Source organism: Eleutherodactylus coqui, chromosome 8 (assembly GCF_035609145.1).
Source record: "Eleutherodactylus coqui strain aEleCoq1 chromosome 8, aEleCoq1.hap1, whole genome shotgun sequence".
NCBI lineage: Eukaryota > Metazoa > Chordata > Amphibia > Anura > Eleutherodactylidae > Eleutherodactylus > Eleutherodactylus coqui.
Genome location: NC_089844.1, coordinates 73887402 through 73911866, shown reverse-complemented (window position 1 = coordinate 73911866; position 24465 = coordinate 73887402). Strand labels below are relative to the sequence as shown.

Below are 24465 nucleotides of genomic sequence, written 5' to 3'. Positions count from 1 at the left end.
TCATTCACTCATAGTAGAAGATATCCTGTCTAGTCATGCTGTAGAATTTTCTAGTCACGCTTGGCTTGTCGCAGAAAAGCGGTGGATGTTGTACTTCTAATTCAGGCATACAAATATGTCTTGCATGAGATTTAATAGGCATTTTGGTCATTCATGTTATAGGACATAGGAGAGAAAAGCTCCCTTATTTTTTAACTTGACACCTCTTACAACATGCTCTACTGCTTAGACCAGCTTGAACTTTTTTCCCCCATGTATGGCCTTATTTATATGTGCATGAGCCTCTAGTGTTTGCCGTTATAAGAGCCAAACAACAAAAATACTGGTGCCGAATGGACCTCATTGACTATTATGGGGTCTGTCAGGTTCTTGGCATATTCATTACTAACAAAGCAATAATAATAATCACCTTTATTTATATAGCACACACATATTACGCAGCACATTATATCACTTGGTATCGGGTTCTGTCCCCATTGGGGCTCACCAGAGGCATAACTTGAAGCTCCTAGGCCCCAATGCAAAACTTGTAACGGGGCCCCCAACTATAATGCTTTATTCAAAGTTCCAGGGTCCCTATATGGAGAAGAGAGGCCTTATGGGCACCCTAAAGCTCCTGGGCCCGGGTGCAACTGCATCCCTTATGGTTATGTCAGTGCGGCTCACAATATATATTCACCTATCTGTGTGTTTTTGCAGTGAGGGAGGAAACTGGAGTACACAGAAAAAAACGACGCAAACTCCATGCAGATGTTGTCCGTAGTAGGATTTGAACGCAGGACCTCAGCTCTACAAGGCGACAGTGCTAACAAATGGACCACTATACGAAATGAATAAGTTTAAAAACAGACAAATTGTGCTAAATAGCACTTGTGGTGTCTGTTGGTTAAGAACAATCTATCAACAATAATAACATCTGACAAAATATGTCGGTGATAATTTAACTTTATTACAAGATTTATGTCGATATATGTAACTGTATTATGAAACTACAGTGAAACCCAAATTAAATCAGTGCAAAAAATTATTTCACTTTAAAAATGCATGGAAAAATAAAATAAAAACATATATCTAGAGACAAAGTTAGGGCTTAGTCACACGGGCGTTTTTTCATGCGATTTTTTTTGTGCGCAAAACTGACGCGCACAAAAAATTGCGTGACCGAAGCCAGCGTCACGGCTGAAAAAACGCTGCTAGCAAAGTTTATCAGCCCAAAGGGCTTGGTCACACGGGCGCGGCCCGCTATCCATGGCAGAGGAGAATGATGTCACCCATTGAATTCAATGGAGCCGGCAATACAGCCGGCTCCATTGAAAGCAATGGGCTGCCCGCAAGCGCTGTATTAATTTTCGGGGAACGGCTTCAAATATAAGCCCTTCCCTGAAAACCATCCAAAAAAAGTGTAAAATATAAAAAATATATATTCTCACCTTTTTGCAGCTGCCAGAGATCAGCCGCGTCCAGCCGGCTCTTCTCCTTAATTGCTTTCTGTAGTAATCAGCAGGTGGGGATTTAAAATCCCCGCCTGCTGAATGGGCTGCCTCTGATTGGTTACAGCCCTCAGCCAATCAGAGGCAGCTCTCACTCACCCATTCCTGAATTCATGAATGGGTGAGTGCTGCTTCTGATTGGCTGAGCACTGTAACCAATCAGAGGCAGCTCTTAGCTATTGAATGACAGCTGAGAGCTGCCTCTGTTACAGTTGTGGCAGAGGATAACGATCTTTAGTATATGTTCTCAATGCGGTCGGCGCTACAAGAACAACGATTTGCGCAGAACGCAGTTACATGCGTTCTGCGAATCGTTGTGTCATATAATTTTCAGCACATTCACATAAAAAACGGCCATGTGACCGATCCCATTGCTAAGCATTGGGTATATATATTTGCAGATCGCAAGCGCATTTGCAAATCGGGCAAAAAAACACCTGTGTGACTAAGCCCTTAACTTGTTATCATAAGGCTATATTTTAAGTCTTACTTGTTTTTCTTTCTAAAGTTTTTTTTTCACACTTTTTTGAACACTGTCAGATCCCCAGCTGCCACCAATAAACTTCTTGTGTATGGCCATAGAGTTACTAGACAACATATCCTATTCTCCTAAGTGAGTGATACCACAATCCACTATATAAAGAATTTCTGCAGCTACAATAGACATTTGTGAGCATAAAGAGTCTATTCCCAAACGAAACGCTTGAAAAGACTAGCCTCCTTTCTTCTAATGAATTTTTTACTCACTGTGTCTTTAATTGTATATTTTTTTTAAATAATGTATCAGGAAAACTGATCAGAGACGACTTGTTAAACAAGTGGAGATAAAAACCTGTTTAAAAAAAATAAATCCATAATAAACCGAATTATTGCTGATTGCAACTCATTATATTGAGCAGCTTGTTTGTCTTGTGTCACAGGGGTGACTTGACAGCACCTATTACAAATCTGCACAAATGACCTTTCACACGAGCTGATGAAGCCTATTCAAGCCCCAATGCCCTGTGCTCATTTAAAATGTGTTATTTCTGAACTGTTTTGATCATGAATGTATTTAGATTTTTTTTCCCCTTCCTGTTTTTCTCATTTCTGGTCTCCATTACTCAAAGGCGCAGGACACATTATTGTAATTTGAATAGATTTAATTTCTTGTATAAAATGGAAAAGAAATACCTGCAAGTCACCGACCCCTAGAAATATGGTATAAGTGACTGATACATTTGTAGTTCATATTAACAGAACTCAGACACGTATACATGTATGTGCACTAGTGTACTTCCCATTCCGATAAGAAATCTTCAGAAACATTGAAAGTCTTCATTTGTAGGTCTGTAAGATTCTTTCCTGCGGCCTGAATTTTCACCTCCTAATTCAGGGCTAAAACCTGATCCATACACTTTTATTAAAGATTGCTTGATGTTCTAAATATGTGCGATAGTCATCATTTCACTGTGAATGCATGTTAAAGACCGTCACCTCTTCTGACTTGTCTGTTTTAGTAAATGCAGTACTTACAGGGGATGGAAAAAAATATGTAAACCCTTACAAAATGCATGCCTTACATTACATGGGATTATAAATCACATATTAATAAAACATGTAGAGACCGATTTTAAGTGGAGTTAATATGACACAGATGCTGCTGGGCAGAAGTGATCATCTGCCCGAACAACAAGGATCCAGTGGTCAGAGGTTTGAGCTACTTAGATGCTGCTACCAGTTGGCTACCAAAACCATCCAGGGCAGGGCAAGAGGTGAAGTAAACACAAATTTGGTGGGAAAGCTCTCAGCCAAGCAGGGGTCAAAAAGGCAGCCCAAAGCTAATGATTAAAATCCCATGCTTGTTTCCATATTTTTGTCCATCCCTGTATATTTCCCATTAAATAACAATTCTGGAGCATCTTCTCTAAAAATTCTAAATAGTTCTGTGCCATTCCTCCTAAAAATGTATGAATAAATTACCGTAATAACTAGATGTAGCAAATTATAAGTGTGTCCCTTAACAGTCAGCACTGATTGGATAGGACAGTTTCCAAAAGTGTAAAGGCACACCCCTAACTGCCAACACCTAGTTTGCAATTTAGGCTGGCTTTATACGGGTGTACTTGTGTGCACAATACGCAGAAAATAGAACCCAATAATTTAAATGAGTTCATTCGCATTTCTGCATTTTGCAGATGCATTTCTATCGCGCAAAAAAACAACATGCTCTAATTTTCTGCGTACTTGCACACCAATAGACGTAGATGGGGGGTGTGCAAATGCGTGTGCAATATGCAACTTGTGGATTCTGCCTTCAAAATTGCTGCATCAATCCACAGCTATATTGCATATTTTGCTGTGGTTTCGCATGTCGCATATTAGCCCTGGCAATGTGCAAAATCACCTTGCAGAATTTCAAATGCTGATTTTGCCCATTGAGCGTACATTCACATGTGCTGGAAATGGTGCTGATTTTCTGCGTCATTTCCACAGAACTGCAGCAGACTTCACTCCTTCTACTGAAAGTGTGGAATCAGCTGCAGATCAGCACCAGAACTCGCCCCAACGGTATGGATTTTAGTGGATCTGTGGAAATGACGCAGAAAATCTGCACCATTTCCGGTACATGTGAATGTACACACAAAGGGCAAAATCCACGTGCGCAATTGCATTTGAAATTCCGCAAGGAGATTTTTCACATTTTACCAATACGTGAGAAAGTACTCTGAAAAAGATAGATCTGCATGCGGATCCGTGGCACAAGAGTTGTGGATTTCTGCTGCAGTGACTTCACACATCACTCACTTGCGGCGGGCTCTCCGCGGTGTAAATCCATAACAAAATGCAAGTCAGACGCCACATCACAGTCCACATCATTGGTGCAGATTTTGACTGGGATTTTGGTACAGATCTGCACCAGATCCACCACACGTGGACGCAAGCTAGCAGGGAAAGATAATGATGGTAACAGGGACCACAAAGGCAACAAGGAGAACTGCCCTAAATAGCAGGAAATGATAGCAAATCAAGCTTATTAACATTGTGAAATAAAGTATATCCTGTAATATATGTAGGCAGGATTACTGTACCTGCTCAGCCTCTACTGTTATCTTCTATGGGCTCACTTCAATGGAGATGAAGAGGTTTTACTGTGCATGCTCGCTGTCTAGTAATGCCTTCTATGGGTTCCACTGAAGTGAATGGAGTCCACAGAAATCAATAATAAGGCTGAGCATGCACAGTGAAGTGCTTGGTGCTGCTCAGACAATGCAGGAATCAACAGCGCAAACTTGACCTAGGGAGTGAGACTGCAGCAGGATGAAGAATGTAGATACAGTGGTGCCTTGGGTTAAGAGTTTAATTCGTTCTGTGATGGAGCCCCTTATCCAAAACACTCAAAACCAGTTTCCCCATTGAAATGAATGGAAAAGCCATTAATCCATTCCGGATCGTGAAGCTCTCCAACTGATTTCAATGGGGATGGCGTTGCCCTATTGAAAGCAATAGTACACCGGCATCCCTGCAGTGATTTTCGGGGAAAGGCTTTAAATATAAACCCTTCCCTGAAAGTCATCCCAAGCTGCAGTAAAAAAATAAATAGAATATACTCACCTGTCTTCCGGGGCTCAGGCGCGTCTAGCCGCCACTTTTTCTTTTTGCACTGCTCTGAAACTTTTCAGCAGGCGGGGATTAAAAATGCAGGGAGAACAAGCGGCAGCTAGACATGCCTGAGCCCCGGCAGTGGTGGACAGGTGAGTATATATTTTTTACTACAGCCAGGGATGATTTTCATGGAAGGGCTTATATTTAAAGCCCTTTCCCGAAAATCACTGCAGGGGTTCCCAGCAGGCCATTGCTTTCAATGGAGCCACCAGCAGCAGCGGCGGTCCCATTGAGAGCAAGGCTCTTAACCAAAGATTTTGCTATCTGTGTGCAGTTAGTTCAATCATGAACAAAGCACAGATGTGAAACTCACCTGTATGAACAAACCCTAAAAGGAATATAGATGAGCATGGGGTTCTATAGTGATCTAAATTCCATCCAGTAAAACTGCGCAGGGGCTTTGCTTTACCACCATCATATGGATCCTCACAGGCTACCATATTATTGCCATCTGAAAATGACTTTAACCACTTAAAGGGGTTGTCTCGCGATAGCAAGTGGGGTTAAGCACTTCTGTATGGCCATATTAATGCACTTTGTAATATACATCATGCATTAAATATTGGCCATACAGAAGTTATACACTTACCCCCTCCGGTGCTGGCGTCCCTGTCTCCATGGCGCCGACCAAAGCCGCCTTCTTCCTGGATTAGATGCGCTTGCGCTGAAGGGGCCGCTCCGGCAACCCCTTTAAGGGCCAGGGTGCTTTGGTCCAAGAGGACTATACCCCTTTTAGGGATTTTACCCATGTGGTTGTTTCACTGCCGTATTATTTTCTTCAGTTACCAAAATTATGTTTGCTGTGTTTTTTTTCCCCATGACATATGGGGATGCTTTTTATATCTTTTTTTGTTAATGTTAAAATTAGTATATTAACACTAAAATAAATTATGGGAATAGGTTCCTCACTTTCTTTGTCATTTTGATATATAATTTGTATAGTCTCGGATGACAGGGCGCAGATGGCGACAGTTTAGGTTTGCGTTGGCAATAGGTGTTTTTTGTTTTTCACATTTTTTTATTTTATTCTGCAATTTTTTTAACATATACTATGTGTCCCATGTGATTATCATTATTGACTGACGCCACTATGTCACACGTCTGATCACATGTTCTTTTGTACGCCATTACGCGGTCCCGCTTTTTCGTTACACAGTCACGTGATGACACTAACACGTCACACGTTAGGTCACGTGGTCTTATACTCCATGATGCATTCTCTATCATCCAGTCGTTGCTTTCGCCACTCAAATACAAGCGTTATGACGCCGCCAATTAGCGTGCTGACGTCGTCACGCCGCCGGCTTATTAACTCATCCATTACCAGCACTTTTGATAGTTGTCATTTGTTATTTATGCCTTGTTTTTGCAATTGCCTTCCTTTTTTTAGTGATCAGTACCATTATGTATTCTCTATATATCCGTCTCCTAACATTACGGCTATATGCCTTCCTATGTGGTCTATTTACTTTGTTTCTCAGTTGCTTAGCAACTTGAAGCTGTGCATGCTGGGTTGCAGGATATGACACAACTAGGGGCGTGGTTGAGCTCATTATGTCAGTAGTGGGTTACTATTTAAAGACTGCTCTTACTCTCAGCTGATATGTGGAACATGGACTCCACACCTTGTTTCTTATGTTATTGGGTATGTATTGTATATATACTTCTCCTTTGTTTTTTATGCTCTTTTATATCACTTGCTTTGTTTATATCCCTCTGTATGGTATTTTGTTTTGACTTTGTGTTTTATGTGTAGGTTTGTTACAGGCTTGAAAAAGACCTCAAGGAGGTCGAAACGTTGCCTGCTTTTAATTCTGAAACAATAAAAAAAAAATTTTTAATCACTTTATGCTGCCACCGCTTTATGATTTTTCAGTAACAGTACTCACTAACAGAGCTGATCAGGGTCTGCTAAGACCCTGCATCTCTGCTGTAGCAAGGGGCATGTGGCGGTCACGTGATTGCCGCGTCAAATAACAGAAGCAACACTTACACTTTCTCTATTCACTATATAGAGCTCATTGAGTGCTATTTAGCCTTCTCCTCCGGGTCTTTGGCCGTGACTAACAGCCAAGGACCTGACCTGCTCCTGCTACATTGCAGGAACAGGAGCTTTAATCCCAAGCTGTATTTTTACTATCAGCAGGGATTAAAGTTCAGGATCAAGTGCCGTAAATTTATGGAGCTTGGTCCTCATCAGGTTAAAGAGATTCTCCATCTGAACATGACAAAACCCAAACTCTGCATTATTTATCATACTTCATTTTATGGCTTAAATTAGTCCAAGCAGAGATATACATTATACATTAATAGCTAAGGAGAAATCTTTAAATAGATATTCATTGTACCTGATGCCAGCATGTCATTGATGAGAACAAGGAATCTTTCATCAGGTATCTGTGCATCTGTGTGAAGGAAGACTGTCCCAATATTCTTTATCCCTACTTTAAAGTATAAGGTAGCAATGTCACTCTGCAGAAAGAGATCAAATGTGAAAATTATTAGTAAATATGTGACCGAACCATCTCAACATAAAGCTATTAGTCTTGTGAGCTAACCTGCCTTAAAGAGGACTTTGCTATTAATTACCTAAGGTATCTTCAGGATGCGTCATCAATAGTTGATTGGCGGGAGTATTCTGCTTAGGATCCCCACTGATCAGCTGATAACAAGCCAGCTGTCATTATAGACAGAGCCTGAAGCAGACAGTTCTGTCCGTAATGTAGCAGTCTAAGTTGGTATTTCAGGCACAGCATCCATTAAATTCAATGGGAGCTGTGCCTGCAATAACAACCATGAGCCTTGTGTGGCACAGAGTTTTAAGGCAGCAGAAATGCAGTCCTAAGCTCTCACTCATGACCTGAAGGTTGCAAGTTCAATCCCTGCATTGGTTCAGGTAGCCGGCTCAAGGTTGACTCAGCGTTCCATCCCTCCAAAGTCAGTAAAATGAGTACCCAGCTTGGTGGGGGGTAATAAATAAATTACTTGAAAGCGAGGCGGAATAAGTTGGCGCTGCACAAATAACAAGATTTATTTTAACTCAGTCTGATGCACTACAGACAGACCTAGAGCTAACTGCTTCCGACTATGTCTGCGATGAGAGCAAGCCCATTGGACAGCTGATCGGCGGGGATCCTGAGTGGCAGATCCCTGTCGATCAACTAATAATGACCTATCCCGAGGATAGGTAATCAATAGTGAAGTCCTGAAAAAAGCCCTTTAAGAGGATTTCACATAATTTGAGTCACACAAGTCCTATACTAGGATGAAGCAATGCAAATACAGAGTTACTTGTAGAAAAAAAAGCAGCCCAAATGCAAGATGACAATGTGAATACTTTTGGCAAGGCACTCACCTGTTCCAATTATACAGGGAGGCACAATGTTCACAAGGGCTCTAACATCTAATCCCTCCTGGTCTTACCAGGCTGAGTCTGATGCAGACAATTAATGTGCAGAAAGCGGGAAAAATGGGAGGTTTATCCAATGGATTCTCAAGAATACTTCTCGATTTAATAGAAAAAATTTTTATGATGCTGTCAAAATGCATTTCAAACACAGGTTGAGTGCTTGTAAGTTGATTTTCTTTGCATTGCACCATATTTTTCCATATCTGGTGAAGGACTCTTTATGAGCCTGAAATGCGTTGAAACAGCCACATGAAGCTTCTTTTAAATCAAGAGCAGTGTTGAAAGACAAAGATCTCATTTGTCCTGCTATCTGCACACCAAGCCAATTATATGTCACACAAGATTCACTTTGATTTCTGTTGGGAAAAGGCCATGGTCCACAAAAGCTGTAGTCAACACATATTGATGCAAACAAACTGTATAGCAAGAGCAACATTGGATAGCATACAATGGCCAGAAGTACAGCATGGAAACTGGAGGTGGAAGGGCCCATTTAGGAGAAGGGACATTATTCCTTTTTGTACTACCCAACAGTATGGCTGGGGTGCTACTTTATGCAGATAATCTACAATATGACATTCAACTTTTGAAAAATGCTCTGAAGTAAAAGTAGTTATGCTACCGTTTCCACTACTGCAAATCCATTTTTTTTCAACAAGGTATAGAAGTCCTTTCTGACTATTGTATGAGACCCTATAAATTTGAGCTACGCACCGGAAGCTCCAGATTTAGGCAAGTCATACATTATGGTTCATGTATAAAAACAGCAAAAAAACAGTGTTGGCAACCAACTGGACTCATTCGGCAGGTGAAAGTTGGCAAATCCATCATTCTTGCCAACAGTCATTATTATCACAGTTATTTATCTTGCAAACTGCCCTACATCATGGGTATCAAATATACTTATTTGTATTTAATAAGGGTATTTTAATACCTGTTGGCACTTTTTGGACCCTAGGTTTGGTACTAGAGCTAGAACGACAGTGTGAACTGTAAAGAGGGTCACAATAAACCTGGGGCTGCATGGTGACTTTTTAAAGCATGTCCTTCTAAATCTAATTATTAAAGGGGTTGTCTCGCGAAAGCAAGTGGGTCTATACACTTCTGTATGGCCATATTAATGCACTTTGTAATATACATCGTGCATTAAATATGAGCCATACAGAAGTTATTCACTTACCTGCTCCGTTGCCAGCGTCCCCGTTGCCATGGTTCCGTCTAACTTCGGTGTCTTCTTGCTTTTTTAGACGCGCTTGCGCAGATGCATCTTCTCCCTTCGGCTGGTCTTGGAAGCATCGGCGTTTTGGCTCCGCCCCCTTGTACGCATCATCGCGTAGCTCCGCCCCATGACGTATACCGGTTCCAGCCTCCTGATTGGCTGGAATCGGCACATGACGGGGGCGGAGCTACGCGATGCCGCGAAAAGGGGGCGGAGCCAAAACGCCGATGCTTCCAAGACCAGCCGAAGGGAGAAGATCCATCTGCGCAAGCGCGTCTAAAAAAGCAAGAAGACACCGAAGTTAGACGGCACCATGGCAACGGGGACGCTAGCAACGGAGCAGGTAAGTGAATAACTTCTGTATGGCTCATATTTAATGCACGATGTATATTACAAAGTGCATTAATATGGCCATACAGAAGTGTATAACCCCACTTGCTGCCGCGAGACAACCCCTTTAAGCTATGGCTGTAATCTCAGGGAATACTGTGACTGAGTGCACGCCTGTGAGCTGCAGCTGTCACACAAGAGTCAAAATTGGAAAGTTGTGCAACAAAAAGTCTCCATGTAGCCCCAACCTAATACTGCACAATCTGCACCAATTGGGGGATGACAATTAGGTACAACTTGCTAAGCATGTTAGGCATTTTTCTTGCTCTTACCCCACCCAGTGTACGTTTTACCAATATTTTGCCCTAAAATATGCCACATGTTGTTAATAAACTTTTGCATATACCAAACTGTCGATAGTTTCTATACGCGTGCCAGTCATTGTGTGTCAAGACAAAACACTGCCAACCAAGAGTTGAGGATTAAAACTGTCTAGTAACAAAGTTACTATTTCAATGGGCAAGTTGGGTACTATGGAAACTACTGTATCCCTCCATCAGCGAGAACAGGCCTTTGTGCAATTAAGTATGAGTTAAGAAATTGGTTTATTTGTTGTGTATAATTGCGGCACGGCTTCTTCTGCACTGACCTGCAAGTTGTTTTGAAAAAAGAATATTTGCAAATGGATAATTAAGCAAAGAATTAGTTTGAGGCATTGTTTACTCGGGAGAAGTCTCATTGCCACCATTTTAATTGCGCTGAAGTGCTTGAAATTGCATTGTTTACGTAGCCCATAATGAAGAGAAAGGCTGGTCACCTGTTTGTTACTAGGGAAGCCTTACAAAGTACTATTTACTGGTCCAAAGGATGATGGCAATTACTCAATGTCAATGTCTTAATTTACAAGTTATATGTCAAGTGAATTATTAGTTATAGAGAATGTAGCTCTAACCCTGCAAAAAATAAATAAATAAATATATAATTTTGTTAAGTCCTTAGTTTGGGGTTTATGTGTTTGGTTGTGTAACATATTCAGTAATGACCCTATGTCAGGACATACGATATGGTGCAAGGAGGCAAAAGTGGAATAACCAGTGGCGTACAGTACATACCAAAGATCAAAACAGGCCCCACAATATGCTTCTGGGTTTTCCTGTCCAGGACAGAAGGGCATAATATTTGTCTCCCCTCCATAACCTTGCCATGCCCCTTGGATCAATTTTCAACCCCCTTGTTCAATAACAAGGCAGTTTTTCTCTATAGGAAAATCTTGCACAGGTTTTCCGCCCAGTAGAAAAAGAGATGGCACTAACGAGGGTTGAGCCCTCTCTCCCCAAAGATACCAAATACAGCTGCAATGTCTGCCTCTATAGTGTGTACAGCTTTGATTTTTGCTGTCTTAACCCTTTCCAATCCACTGTCTAACCTCTAAACACATTATGATTTAAGGCTGTACAGCTCTGATGTTGGAAGACATCCATCGGGGTTCTCTTACTGTATATTGCCAGCCTCTCTGCTGTCGGAGCCTATCCAACGTGTCACCTCATGCAGTACTGGCTTTAGCCAGCATATAGCGCCGTTGTATAACGGCAGAAAAAGAGTAAGCCCCCTAGGAAAACCAGGATACAAATTGGATTGGAAAGGGTTAAGAACCTAGTAGGGGAATGAGAGATCCCTTCAGCGTGACAACAAATATGTAAGATATTTATGGAAGACCTATTTTATATCTTGCTTGGTCTTCAGCTGACTGCTAACAAGGTCAAAGTCTACCAGGTGATTTTGTAGGAATTTTTTTTATTTCTCCCCTGACGATCTATTGGGGAAAATTTGGGGACTGCATCCAGTGGATAATTTGCAGAAAAGTTCATAAGAAAAGAAACACAGCCCTCTGAAGTATTCGGGGTGCTTGGATCAGGTTTCTAACCCAGATCCCTATATATGAAGAACTCCGCACTCTCCAAAATCTAATGCGACATTCAGGACTTTTTATTCACAAGACATTGCACAAATAGATCATAAGTCTTAACATTTGCATTCAGAGACTCCGTTGCAGATTTAGTCATACTTCATGGTAAAAATATAAATTCATGAAGTATTATTTTTCCAATATGTTATTTTGGCCTTGGCTCACAATTCCGAGTCATTGTTACAAGACTTGCTTAAAAAGTCTGACACTGACTTGCAGGAATGCTGCCTTCCAATAGGTGATGCTACAGAGGTATTGTTCCATCTTTCTATTTGCATATTTCCCAGAGGACAATAGGTGTCCTTATAAGTCTCCTCACACCTTTTGTGTGCTCCCCCTAAGGATAAATGATACCCCTCCTAAACCACATCTATAGGCCTCTCACTAGCAGAGCCAGAAACCTGCTGCACACTTATAAGGGCCAATCACGCTGAAACAGCTGTCTGTGCATTGTTATTCTGGCTTTGGCTCACAATTCCCAGTCATCAATACAAGGCTTGTTTAAAAAGTCTGACATTAACTTGCAGGAATACTGTCTTCCAATAGGTGGTACTGTAGAGGTATTGTTCCATCTTTCTATTTGCATATTACCCAGAGGAGCATGAATGGCCTTATAAATCTCCTCACCTTCTACGTGCTCTCCCTAAGGAGAAATGATACATTTCCTGGCCCTGAAAAGGCTACTAAGAGCTCCAATATTTTCATTTTACAAAATAACTTTAAAATGTAACGTAAATCTTACACATTTTTGGACCAAGAGACGATAAGTATACACAAAACCAATCATTTTTCTCTCGTTACTAACTTGTGGCTTTATTGTGATAACTAAAAAGTTTCATAAAATGTTACCCAGAGATCACTGATGCTATAGCCTTTACGGAGGGTTATTTGGAAAACTTCAAGGGAACTCAGGAACGCTGCCAATCGACACAGGCTTTGCTTGCCACTACCTCCAACTCCAATCAATAGTGCATTTCCATATGGAAACTCCAAAATGCGACTTATGCGGCAGCTAAAATTGGGATCAAAAGGAACAATCAGCCACATTTCTCAAAGCAATGTACATATTCTTGTCTTTTTTTCCACAGTTGCATCTAACTACAGGAAGTCTGTGTTTAGCCGCAGCCTGAGACCACCCTCCGGACCAGCACTGAGATGTCAGTCCAGGAGCTTGGATTTAAACAATTCCCATTGATTCACTCAGCAGGGCTTTATCTTGACGAGATCACTTAACCACCATAGCAAGTTCATTTTTTTTATATTTTAGTAAATAAACATTGAGCAGGAATTGTAACCCAAATGATCATAATTCAGAAAAATCAATGGTAGGGGTTACACTGTAAAATAAATAGCAGAATGAATCCAGGGCGCTTACTATCGATTATCTGTGCTTCAGCTGTAAAACTCTATGATGCATGTAGTTATTGGGTGCACAGGGAATAGTTTGCTTATTGGAGATAGAAGTGATAACATATTAGTATAAAAATATAGTGATTTTTAAATAATTTTAGCTAATTAACCTGTAATATAGCACGATGGACTGATAGTGTTTAACCGACACAATATATTTTATACCGCGCCAGAGGGGTATGCTGAAGAGGCAAAACTAGAATTTCCAATTACAAATTTTACTAGGCGGCACCCAAAAAAGTTTGAGCAGCTGCTTAGTAACCAGTGATGACAGTAACGCTAGATCATGCTTTATAGGTAGAGATGAGCGAGCACGCTCAGATAAGGCAGTTACTCGAGCGAGCATCGCTCTTCTCGAGTAACTGCATTCTTGTCCGAGCAGGCTCTGGGGGGGGGGGGGGGGGGAGCGAGGGGCGGGGGTGAGCGGGGGGCGGCGGAGGTTGCCGGGGGATAGAGTGAAAGAGAGTGAAAGAGATCTCTCTCCCCCCCCCCCCCCCACATTGAGCCTGCTCGGACAAGAACGCAGTTACTCGAGAAGAGCGATGCTCGCTCGAGTAACTGCCTCATCCAAACGTGCTCGCTCATCTCTATTTATAGGTAATTGTAGTCACCTTCTATTAGGCCGGATTCACAAATATATTTGCGCAGCGTATTATGCGCCAAAATGCATGTGAGCATGGTTGCATATTTTTTGCAATGCCCATTGTGCAAATACGCTGAGCAAATGTGCACGTAAATGTACTCTCACCCATGTGCAGCCGGCCTTACCAACGTTTTCATACAGGCACTTTGCAGAGGAACGTGGCTGCCAGTTCCTGTGAAGCATAGAGTTTTGGGTTCCTTTTTTCTAATGTTTACTGTGCTTATGTGAGCTTGGATGAGGAGCAGAGGTAAAAGCAATGGGGAGATTTACCAATGCAATTATGACATTTTTCCAAAATGATACTTGAACTAAACATGATATTCATGAAGGTCTTGTGTCAGTGTTGGCAATACAAGTGACCAGAGATAAGTAAACGTTTGAAAAGTTCAGTTTGGCCGGTTCGACGACTTTCGTAAAAAGGTTTAGTTGGGTCTGTATTAGTTTGAATCGAATCTTTACCAATAATAATGATCCCAGCCAAATGGTGGTGGTGGTTCTCTTATTCAGCGGTTAGCGCTGTTGCCTTGCAGTACTGGGGTCCAGCACTGCAAGGCACCAGTGCCAACCACTGATTCACCATGCTTCCTCTTTTTGATGAAAAATTGTATGCACTATATAATAAAGGCAATTATTATGAAGAAGAAGCTCACACAAGCACTAGGAAAACATACAGGCTCTTTGAGGCTATTGTCCTTGATAAGATTTGAACCAAGTGCCCCATGGCTGCAAGACAACAGTGCTAACCACTGAGCCACCTTACTGTTTCCCCTCCTACTCCTCTTCCATAAACTGCCTGAAGTTTAGGTTGACTGTGAACCGTAAGGTTCTTCCAGAAATATGGTTCAACTGTTTCAGTTCTCCTAATACTACAAGTGTCAATTTTCATTTGTTTTAATAGAGGACATGGACAGCTCACAATGAGTTCTGTCTCTGGTTTCTCCAACTCACAGGTTATTTTGATCTACTGCAAGACCTGAGCTCAGCATAGTATTGTGAAAAGATAAAATAGTACAATCCTCTATGGCAAATCTAATAATCAGCATTAAAGGGGTTTGTTCAGGACGTCAAAAATTTTAAAAAGTTTTTCAAAAAACAGCACCACATCTTTCTATGAGCTGTGTCTGGTATTGCAGTTCAGCTCCACTCATTAAATGAGGATGAGATACAATATCAGACACAGCCTGTGGACAGATATGGCACTACTTCTGGAAAAACCGCACTAGAACCTTTCTAGTCTTGGACAAAGCCCTCTAAGCTAGCCATAGACATACAGCGATTGTTATCTAAGAGACTGTGCAAGCAACATTTAGAATTGGTGATTATCCCAATACAATGAGCAGTCAGCTAAGCAGAAGGTTCCTGGATTCATGGAGACAACATCTAACATTTCTGCTGTGTACCCTTTAATTAGTGCAATCTTACAATGTGGCCCTAGTACCAAAAATAGTCCTACACCCCTGGTCAACAGGCAGCTTGGAATAGGTGACAGATTGAGGATTCCCTGTACGATCCATTCTGAAATGTATAGCATTATTAACCCTTTCCAATCCACTGTCTGACCTCTGAAGACATTATGATTTAAGGCTACACAGCTCCGATGTTGGAAGACATCCGTCGGGGTTCTCTTACTGTATATTGCCAGCCTCTCTGCTGTCAGAGCCTATCCAACATGTCACCTCATGCAGTACTGGCTTTAGCCAGCATATAGCGCTGTTGTATAATGGCAGAAAAAGAGTAAGCCCCCTAGGAAAGCCAGGATACAAATTGGATTGGAAAGGTTTAAGCTATAAATGTATCAGTAATGGCATCCCAACAATCCCAATCTACAAATCTATGTTCAATGTACAAAGTTCGAAATAATTTTCCATTTCTGAAAAAAACTCACATGTGTTCAATAGCGTCTTCAAAAAGAACCAGGTTCATTGCAGCATGAAGTTCATTATAGTGCTCCAGAGCATCTGACAGAATTCTTGTCAGCTTTCCCCAGTTGGATATTGGGAAATAACGTGGTTCTCCAACACCGTGAGCAAAGTGACAATAAACTAAAGGCTTATTGATAAATATGTGCTCATCCACACCCTGCAGGGCAAACAATATGAAGAAGTGAGTCGGACTGATTACATGATGAAGATACTTGTGTGTACATTGATGTACTGACCAATGTGCCAGATAATACAGAGCTCTTTTGAGATATATGTATGAGGGATTCACATCAAAAAACAAAAAAATCTAAAAATTGGTATAGCTAAATCTGTAAAAGTTACATTTATTAAAATATTACATTATTAATCCCACATTGTTCACACAACTGTATATATGCAGCTGTTTCAGCCATGTCAAAGAATCGCAACCATTTGAAGCATTGGTTTCCAATATATTAATTCATATGAGTGATTTTTAGGCACATAGAAAAATTGCGCCGGGAATAATGGGACATCGGCGACTGAAAACGGCAACCGATTATATACGGCTCATTAAATAATAGGTCTTGCCATATATTTTGATGAGATACACTGGAAGCTCCTATAAACTTCTATTTGAGCTAAAAAAAAGAAGGGAGGGAGTTTAGCTGCATCCAACACTGGGAAAAGATGACAGCTTTCTCTATTTAAGCATTATTAGTCATTCCAAGGATTAATACGGACCAAGGGATTTTTGCACAGGATTTTTTTGCCAATACGCCACAGTGGCCTGTGTGAATGGGCAAGAACACGCTAATTAAGATCGGTACTTGATTGCAACTGTTCTTCTTTCACACGATTTTTAGCTGCAATTGGCTGGGCGTAAAAACACATATGGCCCTGTGAAGGAGGCCTAAGTCTGTCAGAAAACAGACCTGACAGAATTGAGCTTTCTTGGTCATTCTGTAGCCAAGAAAAAATAGAGTAAAAAGTGATGCAATGAGAGGAGGCGGAACGGGGGCGGGGCTAAGTTCTGGGAATTAGTGCAGGGGGGCGGAGAGGAGGCACGAGCTCAGAGCACTGCTCCCGGCTCTTCCAGCCTTCTCCCCCTGCAGAGAGAGATGTCGTATATTGGCTGGGAGTGAAAACCCAGCCAATATACGGTCGTCTGAATGCACCCTTAGGGCGAGCACCCACTGGCGATTGCGTTTTCCGCGGGAAAAAACGCAGCGTTTTCGCCGCGTTTCCCGCGATTTTTCCGCGCGTTTTTCGCGGCGTTTTCGCGGCTTTTCCGTTAATTTCCATTGAGAAAAATAAGGACACATATGCAACTGACAGTTCCTATGTTAAAAACGCAAACGCAACGCAAAAAAAACGCCAGTGGACAGGAACACATGTTATCTCTATGCCTGTGCAGGAAAAACGCAAAACGCAAAACGCAGGTAAAAAAACGCCAGTGGGTGCTCGCCCTTAAACTGTTTAGATGTTGCAGTTAAACTGACTGGGGCTCCTTCTGCTCCTCGTGATCTCATTTGTTTACCAAAGCAGCCTAAGGTCTTGTGACGGCTCCTAGGTCTGCCATGAATTTCAACCTATTAAGCTCTATCTGTGCCAGAGCTTAGCAGGCTGACATTACAATTATGATGTACTGCAGTACAAAAGTATTGCAGTTTATTGTACAAGCAATCAAAAGATTGCAGATTCAAGTCCCCTAGTTGGATAAAAAAAAAGTTAAAACAAGTTTACATTTTTTAAAGCATTTAACCCCTTCCCGCTGCAGGGCGTACGTTTACGTCCTGGGAGCGTGGTACTTCCCGCAACAGGACGTAAACTTACGTCCTGGAGATAGCGCGGGATCACATATGATCCCGCGCTATCCCGCAGCGGGAGTCGGCTGTCAGTCACAGCCGGCGTCCCGCTGTAACAGCGGGGGGGCATCGGAGATGCGCCCCCCGCTGTTAACCCCTTCCCTGCCGCGATCTAAGTAGATCGCGGCAGGGAAAGAGTTCACAGAGGGACCACACTCCCTCTGTGTCTCCGGCCGGCTCTCACTATGTCATTGCGAGAGCCCGGCCTGTCACCATGGCAACAGGACGCCAGACACTGGCGTCCTGTATTGCCTATGCCTATGATCGCTGTATAAGCGATAAGGCATGGCAGAGCAGTAGCTCTGCCATGCCTTATTACAGCGATCATCAGGGCAGTGGTTAAAGTCCTTCAGAGGGACACAAACAGTGTAAAAAAATGAATTAAAAAAATGTAAAAAAAAAGATTAAAAAAACCATTTTTTTATGCTTTTTCTCAGATTAGCATAAAAAAAGGTAAAAAATAAATAAAACCCCACATATTTGGTATTGTCGCGTCCGTAACGACGTGTACAATAAGTTGCACATGCTTTTGACTGTGCATGGAAAAAAACGCTAAAAAAAACGCTGAAGAACTGAGGCAAAATGCTAATTTTTTGCATTTTGCCTCACTAAAAACGCAATAAAAGTGATCAAAAAAGCCGTATGTACCCCAAAATGGTACCAGTAAAAACTACAGCTCGTCTCACAAAAAATAAGCCCTCACAGAGCTCCGCACATCGAAAAATAAAAAAGTTACAGGACTTTGAATGCAGCAATTTAGAATACAAAAAAAAGATTTCCCAAAAAAAGGGTTTTTATTACAGAAAAGTGGGAAAACCTAAAAAAAATGTAAGAATTTTGGTATCGTTGTAACCGTACCGGTCCGCAGAAAAAATGGAATGTCTCATTTATGCTGCATGATTTAGGCCGCCTGCACACGAGCGGGTCGGATCCGGCAGCGAGAATTCTCGCCGCGGGACCCGACCCGAGAGCCTGCAGGGACGAGCGCGTACTCACCCGCGCCTGGCGGCCCCGGCTCTTTCATGTGAAAAAAATCATATGCATCCCAAAATAGTACCCAATTTAAACTACAACTCACCCTGCCAAAAAACCCTCATACAGCTGCACTGATGAAAAAACAAAAGTTATGGGTCTCAGAATATGGCGGTAAAACCTTTTTTCTTAACAAACAGTTTTTTTTAATACATAAATTCTGTATTGCCATAATCATATTGACCTATAGGATACAACTAGAGATGAGCGAGTATACTCGCTAAAGGCAATTGCTCGAGCGAGCATTGCCTTTAGCGAGTACCTGCCCGCTCGAGATGAAATGTTCGTGTGCCGGCAGCGGGCAGGGAGCTGCGGGGGAAAGCGGAACAGAGGGGAGATCTCTTTCTCCCCCTCTCCCCCCCCCCCCCCCCCGCTCCCACCTGCTGACAGACGCTGCTCACCGTTCCCCCATTGCCGGCACCCGAACCTTTCATCTCGAGCGGGCAGGTACTTGATAAAGGCAATGCTCGCTCGAGCAATTGCCTTTACCGAGTATACTCGCTCATCTCTAGATACAACTAGTAATTATTTGGAAATTATACTACCAGTGTTTCTGGTGGTGCAATGCATCACTTACTCATATGATATAGTGAAAGGGATTGAAATGGTAAGCACATGGCTGCTGTTTTAGGGCCTGTGATGATGTCACCATCATTGCACCTGTAGGGTGTTTGATAGGTAATAGATAGCTCTACTACATGCACGTTACACACACACAGCTCTGCTACATGCACATCACAGACACACGCATCTCTGCTAAATGCACATCACACACAGCTCTGCTACATACACGGCGCACACACACAGCTCTTCTGTCAGGGTCTGTTAGGAATGGAAGACTGGAAGTCCCTATAACCAACCCTCTCCCCTGTCCCTACCTACTTGCCCCCTGGGCTAAACCCCAGGGCGACAACTGTGCGGCGGTCCCTACTCTGCACTGATGGGGACCCCAGGAAAAGGACAGGAAAGACCAACTAACCAGAGAGACAAAATGTACCTATAACAGAGGACAGGGAGCGCCAAGTAACAAACAAAGAACAAACAAGGAACAGACTAAATCCAAGTCAGAGCAAAACCGGGTCAGCAGACTGGAGAGAAACCTGAGCGGGTGTTAGCTGGAGAACACTGGTAGGGACTGACAGTGTCTGTGGAGCTAAATACCAAAAGCCCCGCCTAGGTTCGGGCGGGACTTGGTGACACGCTGGCCGGTGATGCATATAGACTGGCTCTTCTCCGGCCGCGCCCGCTAACAGGGGAACTCCGAGCCCGGCCGCAAAGGCCCCCGCCCAGCAGCGATGCGGACCCACGTCTGACACCAGCTCGGACACTAACCCAACCAGGCGACCCCCGGGCGACACTACAATGGCCCCCGACGGTCCCGGGCATGCCGCCACGCCCGTGCCGCACACCCCCTCTGGCAACCGCAAGTCTCCTCCTAACATCTTCTACATACACGTCACACACACAGCTCTGGTACATGCACATCACACACAGCTCTGCTACATGCACATCACACACAGCTCTGCTAAATGCACATCACACACACAAGTCTGCTACATGCATGTCAAACACACACACAGCTCTGCTACATGCACGTCTCTCACACACACATCTCTGCTACATGCACATCACAGACACACAGGTCTGCTACATGTACATTACATACAGCTCTGCTACATACAATCTTCATCCCATACAACAGGGATCACAACCAGCACAGCAGAGTCATGCACACACTGATTATGTGACCCTGGACTCCTCCCACACAGGTGACTGATCACATGATGATGACATTATCACAGGTGCTGTAAGCACATGGCTACTGTCCGCCTCTGCAGGTTTTTAATAAAGTGAAGGACCTGTGATAACGTCACCATCATGTGATCAGGGGCAGAGCTCATAGCCCCAGTGACTGATCCCATGATGGTGGCATCTTCACATGTAACTTACTTACAGACAGGTGTTCATTAGTATTCCATAGCAACTGAGGCCGGAGGGGTTTGTAGGGGATGTAGTCCGCCCTGTAATTTGCACAGGGATGAAGGACCTGTGATGACATCCCTGTCATGTGATCAGGGGCAGAGCATGTAACTCACTCACACAGAGCCTAGGTAACTGATCACATGCCAGTGACATCATCACAGGTTCTGTAAGTATAGGACTGCTGTCAGGCTCAGCATGCTTTATGTTGTAGGACCTTTGATGACATCACTGTCATGTGATCAGGGGCAGAGCATGTAACTCACTCACAGATGGACAGGTGGTCATTAGTATTTTGACTAGTAATTATTAGGAAATTATATAGTACCAGTGTTTCTGGTGGCACATCACACAGCACAGCTACATGTACATCACATACAGCTCTGCTACATACATTTTTCAAACAACAGGGATGAAAAGCAGCACAGCAGAGTCCTGCACACACTGATCACCCACTGGTAATGTGACCACAGACTGCTCCCACTCAGGTGACTGATCCTATGACGGTGACAGCATGACAGGTCCTGTAAGCACACAGCTGGTGTAAGTGTTCCTTAGTATTCCATCTGCTACAAACCCCTGCGGCACCAGTTGCTGTACTAACGAACTTAGCCAGACAACAGCTGTATGCTTACAGGACCTGTGATGATGTCACTGTCATGTGATCGGGTTGGAGCATGTAACGCACTCACTTGGGATGAAGGGCCTTTGATTAGTCACCATCATGTGATCAGTGGTGGAGAATGTAACTCGCTCACTCTTGCTCTGCCCTTGATCATCTGGAGTGAGTTACATGCTCCGCCCCTAATCACATGACAGTGACGTCATCACAGGTCCTTCATCCGGAGGTCATCCTGAGTGAGTAAGTTATGCATCCCCTACAAACCCTTGTGGCCTCAGTTAGTATAGAATAGGACCTGTGATAATGTCACTGTCATGTGATCAGAGGCGGAACATGTAACTCACACCAGATGAAGCACATATATGCTCCACTCCTGATCATCTGGAGTGAATGAGTTACATGCTCTGCCCCTGATCATATGACAATGACATCATCAAAGGTCCTTCATCCAGAGGCCATCCTGAGTGAGTTATGCATCCCCTACAAACCCCCTGCGGCCTCAGTTGCTATGGAATAGGACCTGTGATAACGTCATCTTAATGTGAAAAGGGGAGGAGCATGCAACTCACTGACTCGGGATGAAGGACCTTTGATGCTGTCATGTTCATGTGATCAGGGGCGAAGCATGTAACTCACTCACGGACAGACAAGTGGTCATTAGTATTTTGATTAACGTTTCATTTTTACTGCACCATGAACACTTTCCAAACATTCATCAAAATATATGGTGCATTAAATGCTACCAATAAAAATTACACTTCATCCCACAGAAAAACAAGCCCTCAATTAAAATAGTAGAAAATTATGGTTCTAGGAAGGCAAAAATGAAAATGACCCCCTCCCAAAAAACCCCTCTGGTATTGAAAGTGTTGAAGAGAAACAATCTCTGACCCCATAGGTACTGATAATTGATGGGGCAGTTTTATGAAACTGTCTAAAGGAAAAACTGTCTTAATTGCCCATAGCAACCAATCACAGTGCAGCTTTTATTTTACCAGAGCAGAATACAAAATGAAAGCTAGGCGGTGATTAGTTAGAAGGGACAACTAAAGGTCCATTAAAGGTCCATTTAGACAGTATGAATGTCAGGCAAACGATGCCCGACACTCGTCCCCGCATACACTCGCTCCTGTGCTATTGCACGGGAGCTAGTATCGCTGGCTTGCTTACAGAGCGGCCAGAAGGGAGGCAGGGAGGCTGCTAGAGATTTCTCTCCTCACACTTCTCCGCCCCTCTCCATTCACTTAACATAGCAGCCGTTCAATACTGAACAGCTGCTATTTACACTGAACGATGATCATTCAGCTGATCATCCATCGTTTATGCTGCATGATAAGCTGAACACTGATTGTTCAGGGTAAATAGTAGCCATTCAGTACTGAACGGCCACTGTATTAAGTGAATGGAGAGGGACGGGGTAGTGCGAGGAGAGAAATCTCCTTCAGCCACCCCGCTGTGAGCCAGCGATACTAGCTTTCGTGCAGCAGCACAGGAGTGAGTATGTGCAGGGACGTGTGTTGGGCATAGTTTGGCCGACATTCTTCCCATCTAAATGGACCTTTACACACGAGTACGCTCGCTCAAAATTTATCAGAAACTGACAGCTTTGGGCAATCATTTTGCATTAGGTACTAATGATGTTAATTAGCTGCTCATGTCAATCAGCTGCCAGGAGATGTACTGACAGAACAGCAGGTGGTCTGTTCTTTAAATCCATTGTTCTGCCTCTGGGCTTCTGGCTAATAACTATGTTATCAGCACTGCTCAGAGACCTCAGCATGCGGTCCCTCTTATCAGGGATGATGGCTTTTATGCTGAACTGAACTTAGTGATGGACAAAGAATGCATGGTAAGTGCACGATGGGTGCACATTTACACACAAAGATGATCGCTCAAAAGCCGTAGTTTGGATGACTTTTGGGCGATAATTCTTGTGTGTAAATCAGCCTTAAGACAGTTTTTCTTTTAGACAGTTTCATTAATCTCCCCCAAAATTAACAGAAACATATAGTTGGACTAACATTCATGGCCAACAGGAATAATTTAAAGTATTAAATGGATACTATCAATGGCTAACTGTGGAGCAGTTTTCACCTAGTTAACCATAAAACTACATGATTGCTAATTTTGAAGAACTAAAAATGACAACAACAAAAACTTATCAACGTCCAACTAAAAATGACTAATAATGCAGATTACAACTTTAGGGCTCAGTCACACGGGCGCATCGGTGTGCCTGTGTGACTGACAGAAGACGGCCGTACCTGAAGACGGACGTCTCTCTGCAGCGCTGAAGAGAGAACACATGACCGGCAATGAAGCCTGTCACATGTTCTTCCTCCCGGCACTGCAGAGAGACGTCCGTATTCAGGTACGGCTATCTGCTGGCTGCAGTCACACGGGCGCCGATGCGCCCGTGTGACTGAGTCCTTAGATACAAACATTGTCATGCGGTCATTAAGGCGGCAAACCTCAAAAAATCTTTTGGCTGTATCGATGAGCAGTGTTTTAAAATATTCTATATCCTTCTCTTCCATGAGTTTATCGGAGTACACTCGGCATGATTCATGTAGCCACAAGTGGACTAAATCACTGGAGAAACGGATGCACTCAGGTGATGCAAAAAACATTCCCTGTGTAATAGAGTAAAATGCACAATTACATTAAATGATTTTATTTATAAACTTGCACTTCAGCGCACATTTATACCGTAGAATAAGAGTTGAGCTAAGTGGTGAGTCGTCATATAAATCAACAGAATTCATAATGTGTCTAGATATTATAGAGTATGTCATCATTAGATACTACTGTACAAGGCTATGTTCACCTAACATATTTTAATGTGTATTTTCATGCTAATTCCACGTCAAAATATGCTTAAAATGCACGTCTCATTGATTTGAAATGTGTAACCTTGTCCCTGTCTTGACGACATGTTTTTTCCCAACGG

The 24465-nt window shown here is 42.9% G+C and overlaps 1 protein-coding gene across 1 annotated transcript in view; it reads right to left on the bottom strand.

The window, feature by feature from the left end:
• LOC136577884 (dynein axonemal heavy chain 11-like) overlaps window positions 1-24465 on the bottom strand; it is a 390521-nt gene that overhangs the window by 187577 nt on the left and 178479 nt on the right. Inside the window, exons 43-46 of the mRNA XM_066577803.1 lie at window positions 23987-24148; window positions 15998-16191; window positions 12909-13071; window positions 7484-7607 (exon numbers count right to left, since the gene is read on the bottom strand). Of these exons, the coding sequence (XP_066433900.1) occupies window positions 7484-7607; window positions 12909-13071; window positions 15998-16191; window positions 23987-24148 (643 nt within the window). The remainder of the gene's footprint in view (window positions 1-7483; window positions 7608-12908; window positions 13072-15997; window positions 16192-23986; window positions 24149-24465) is intronic.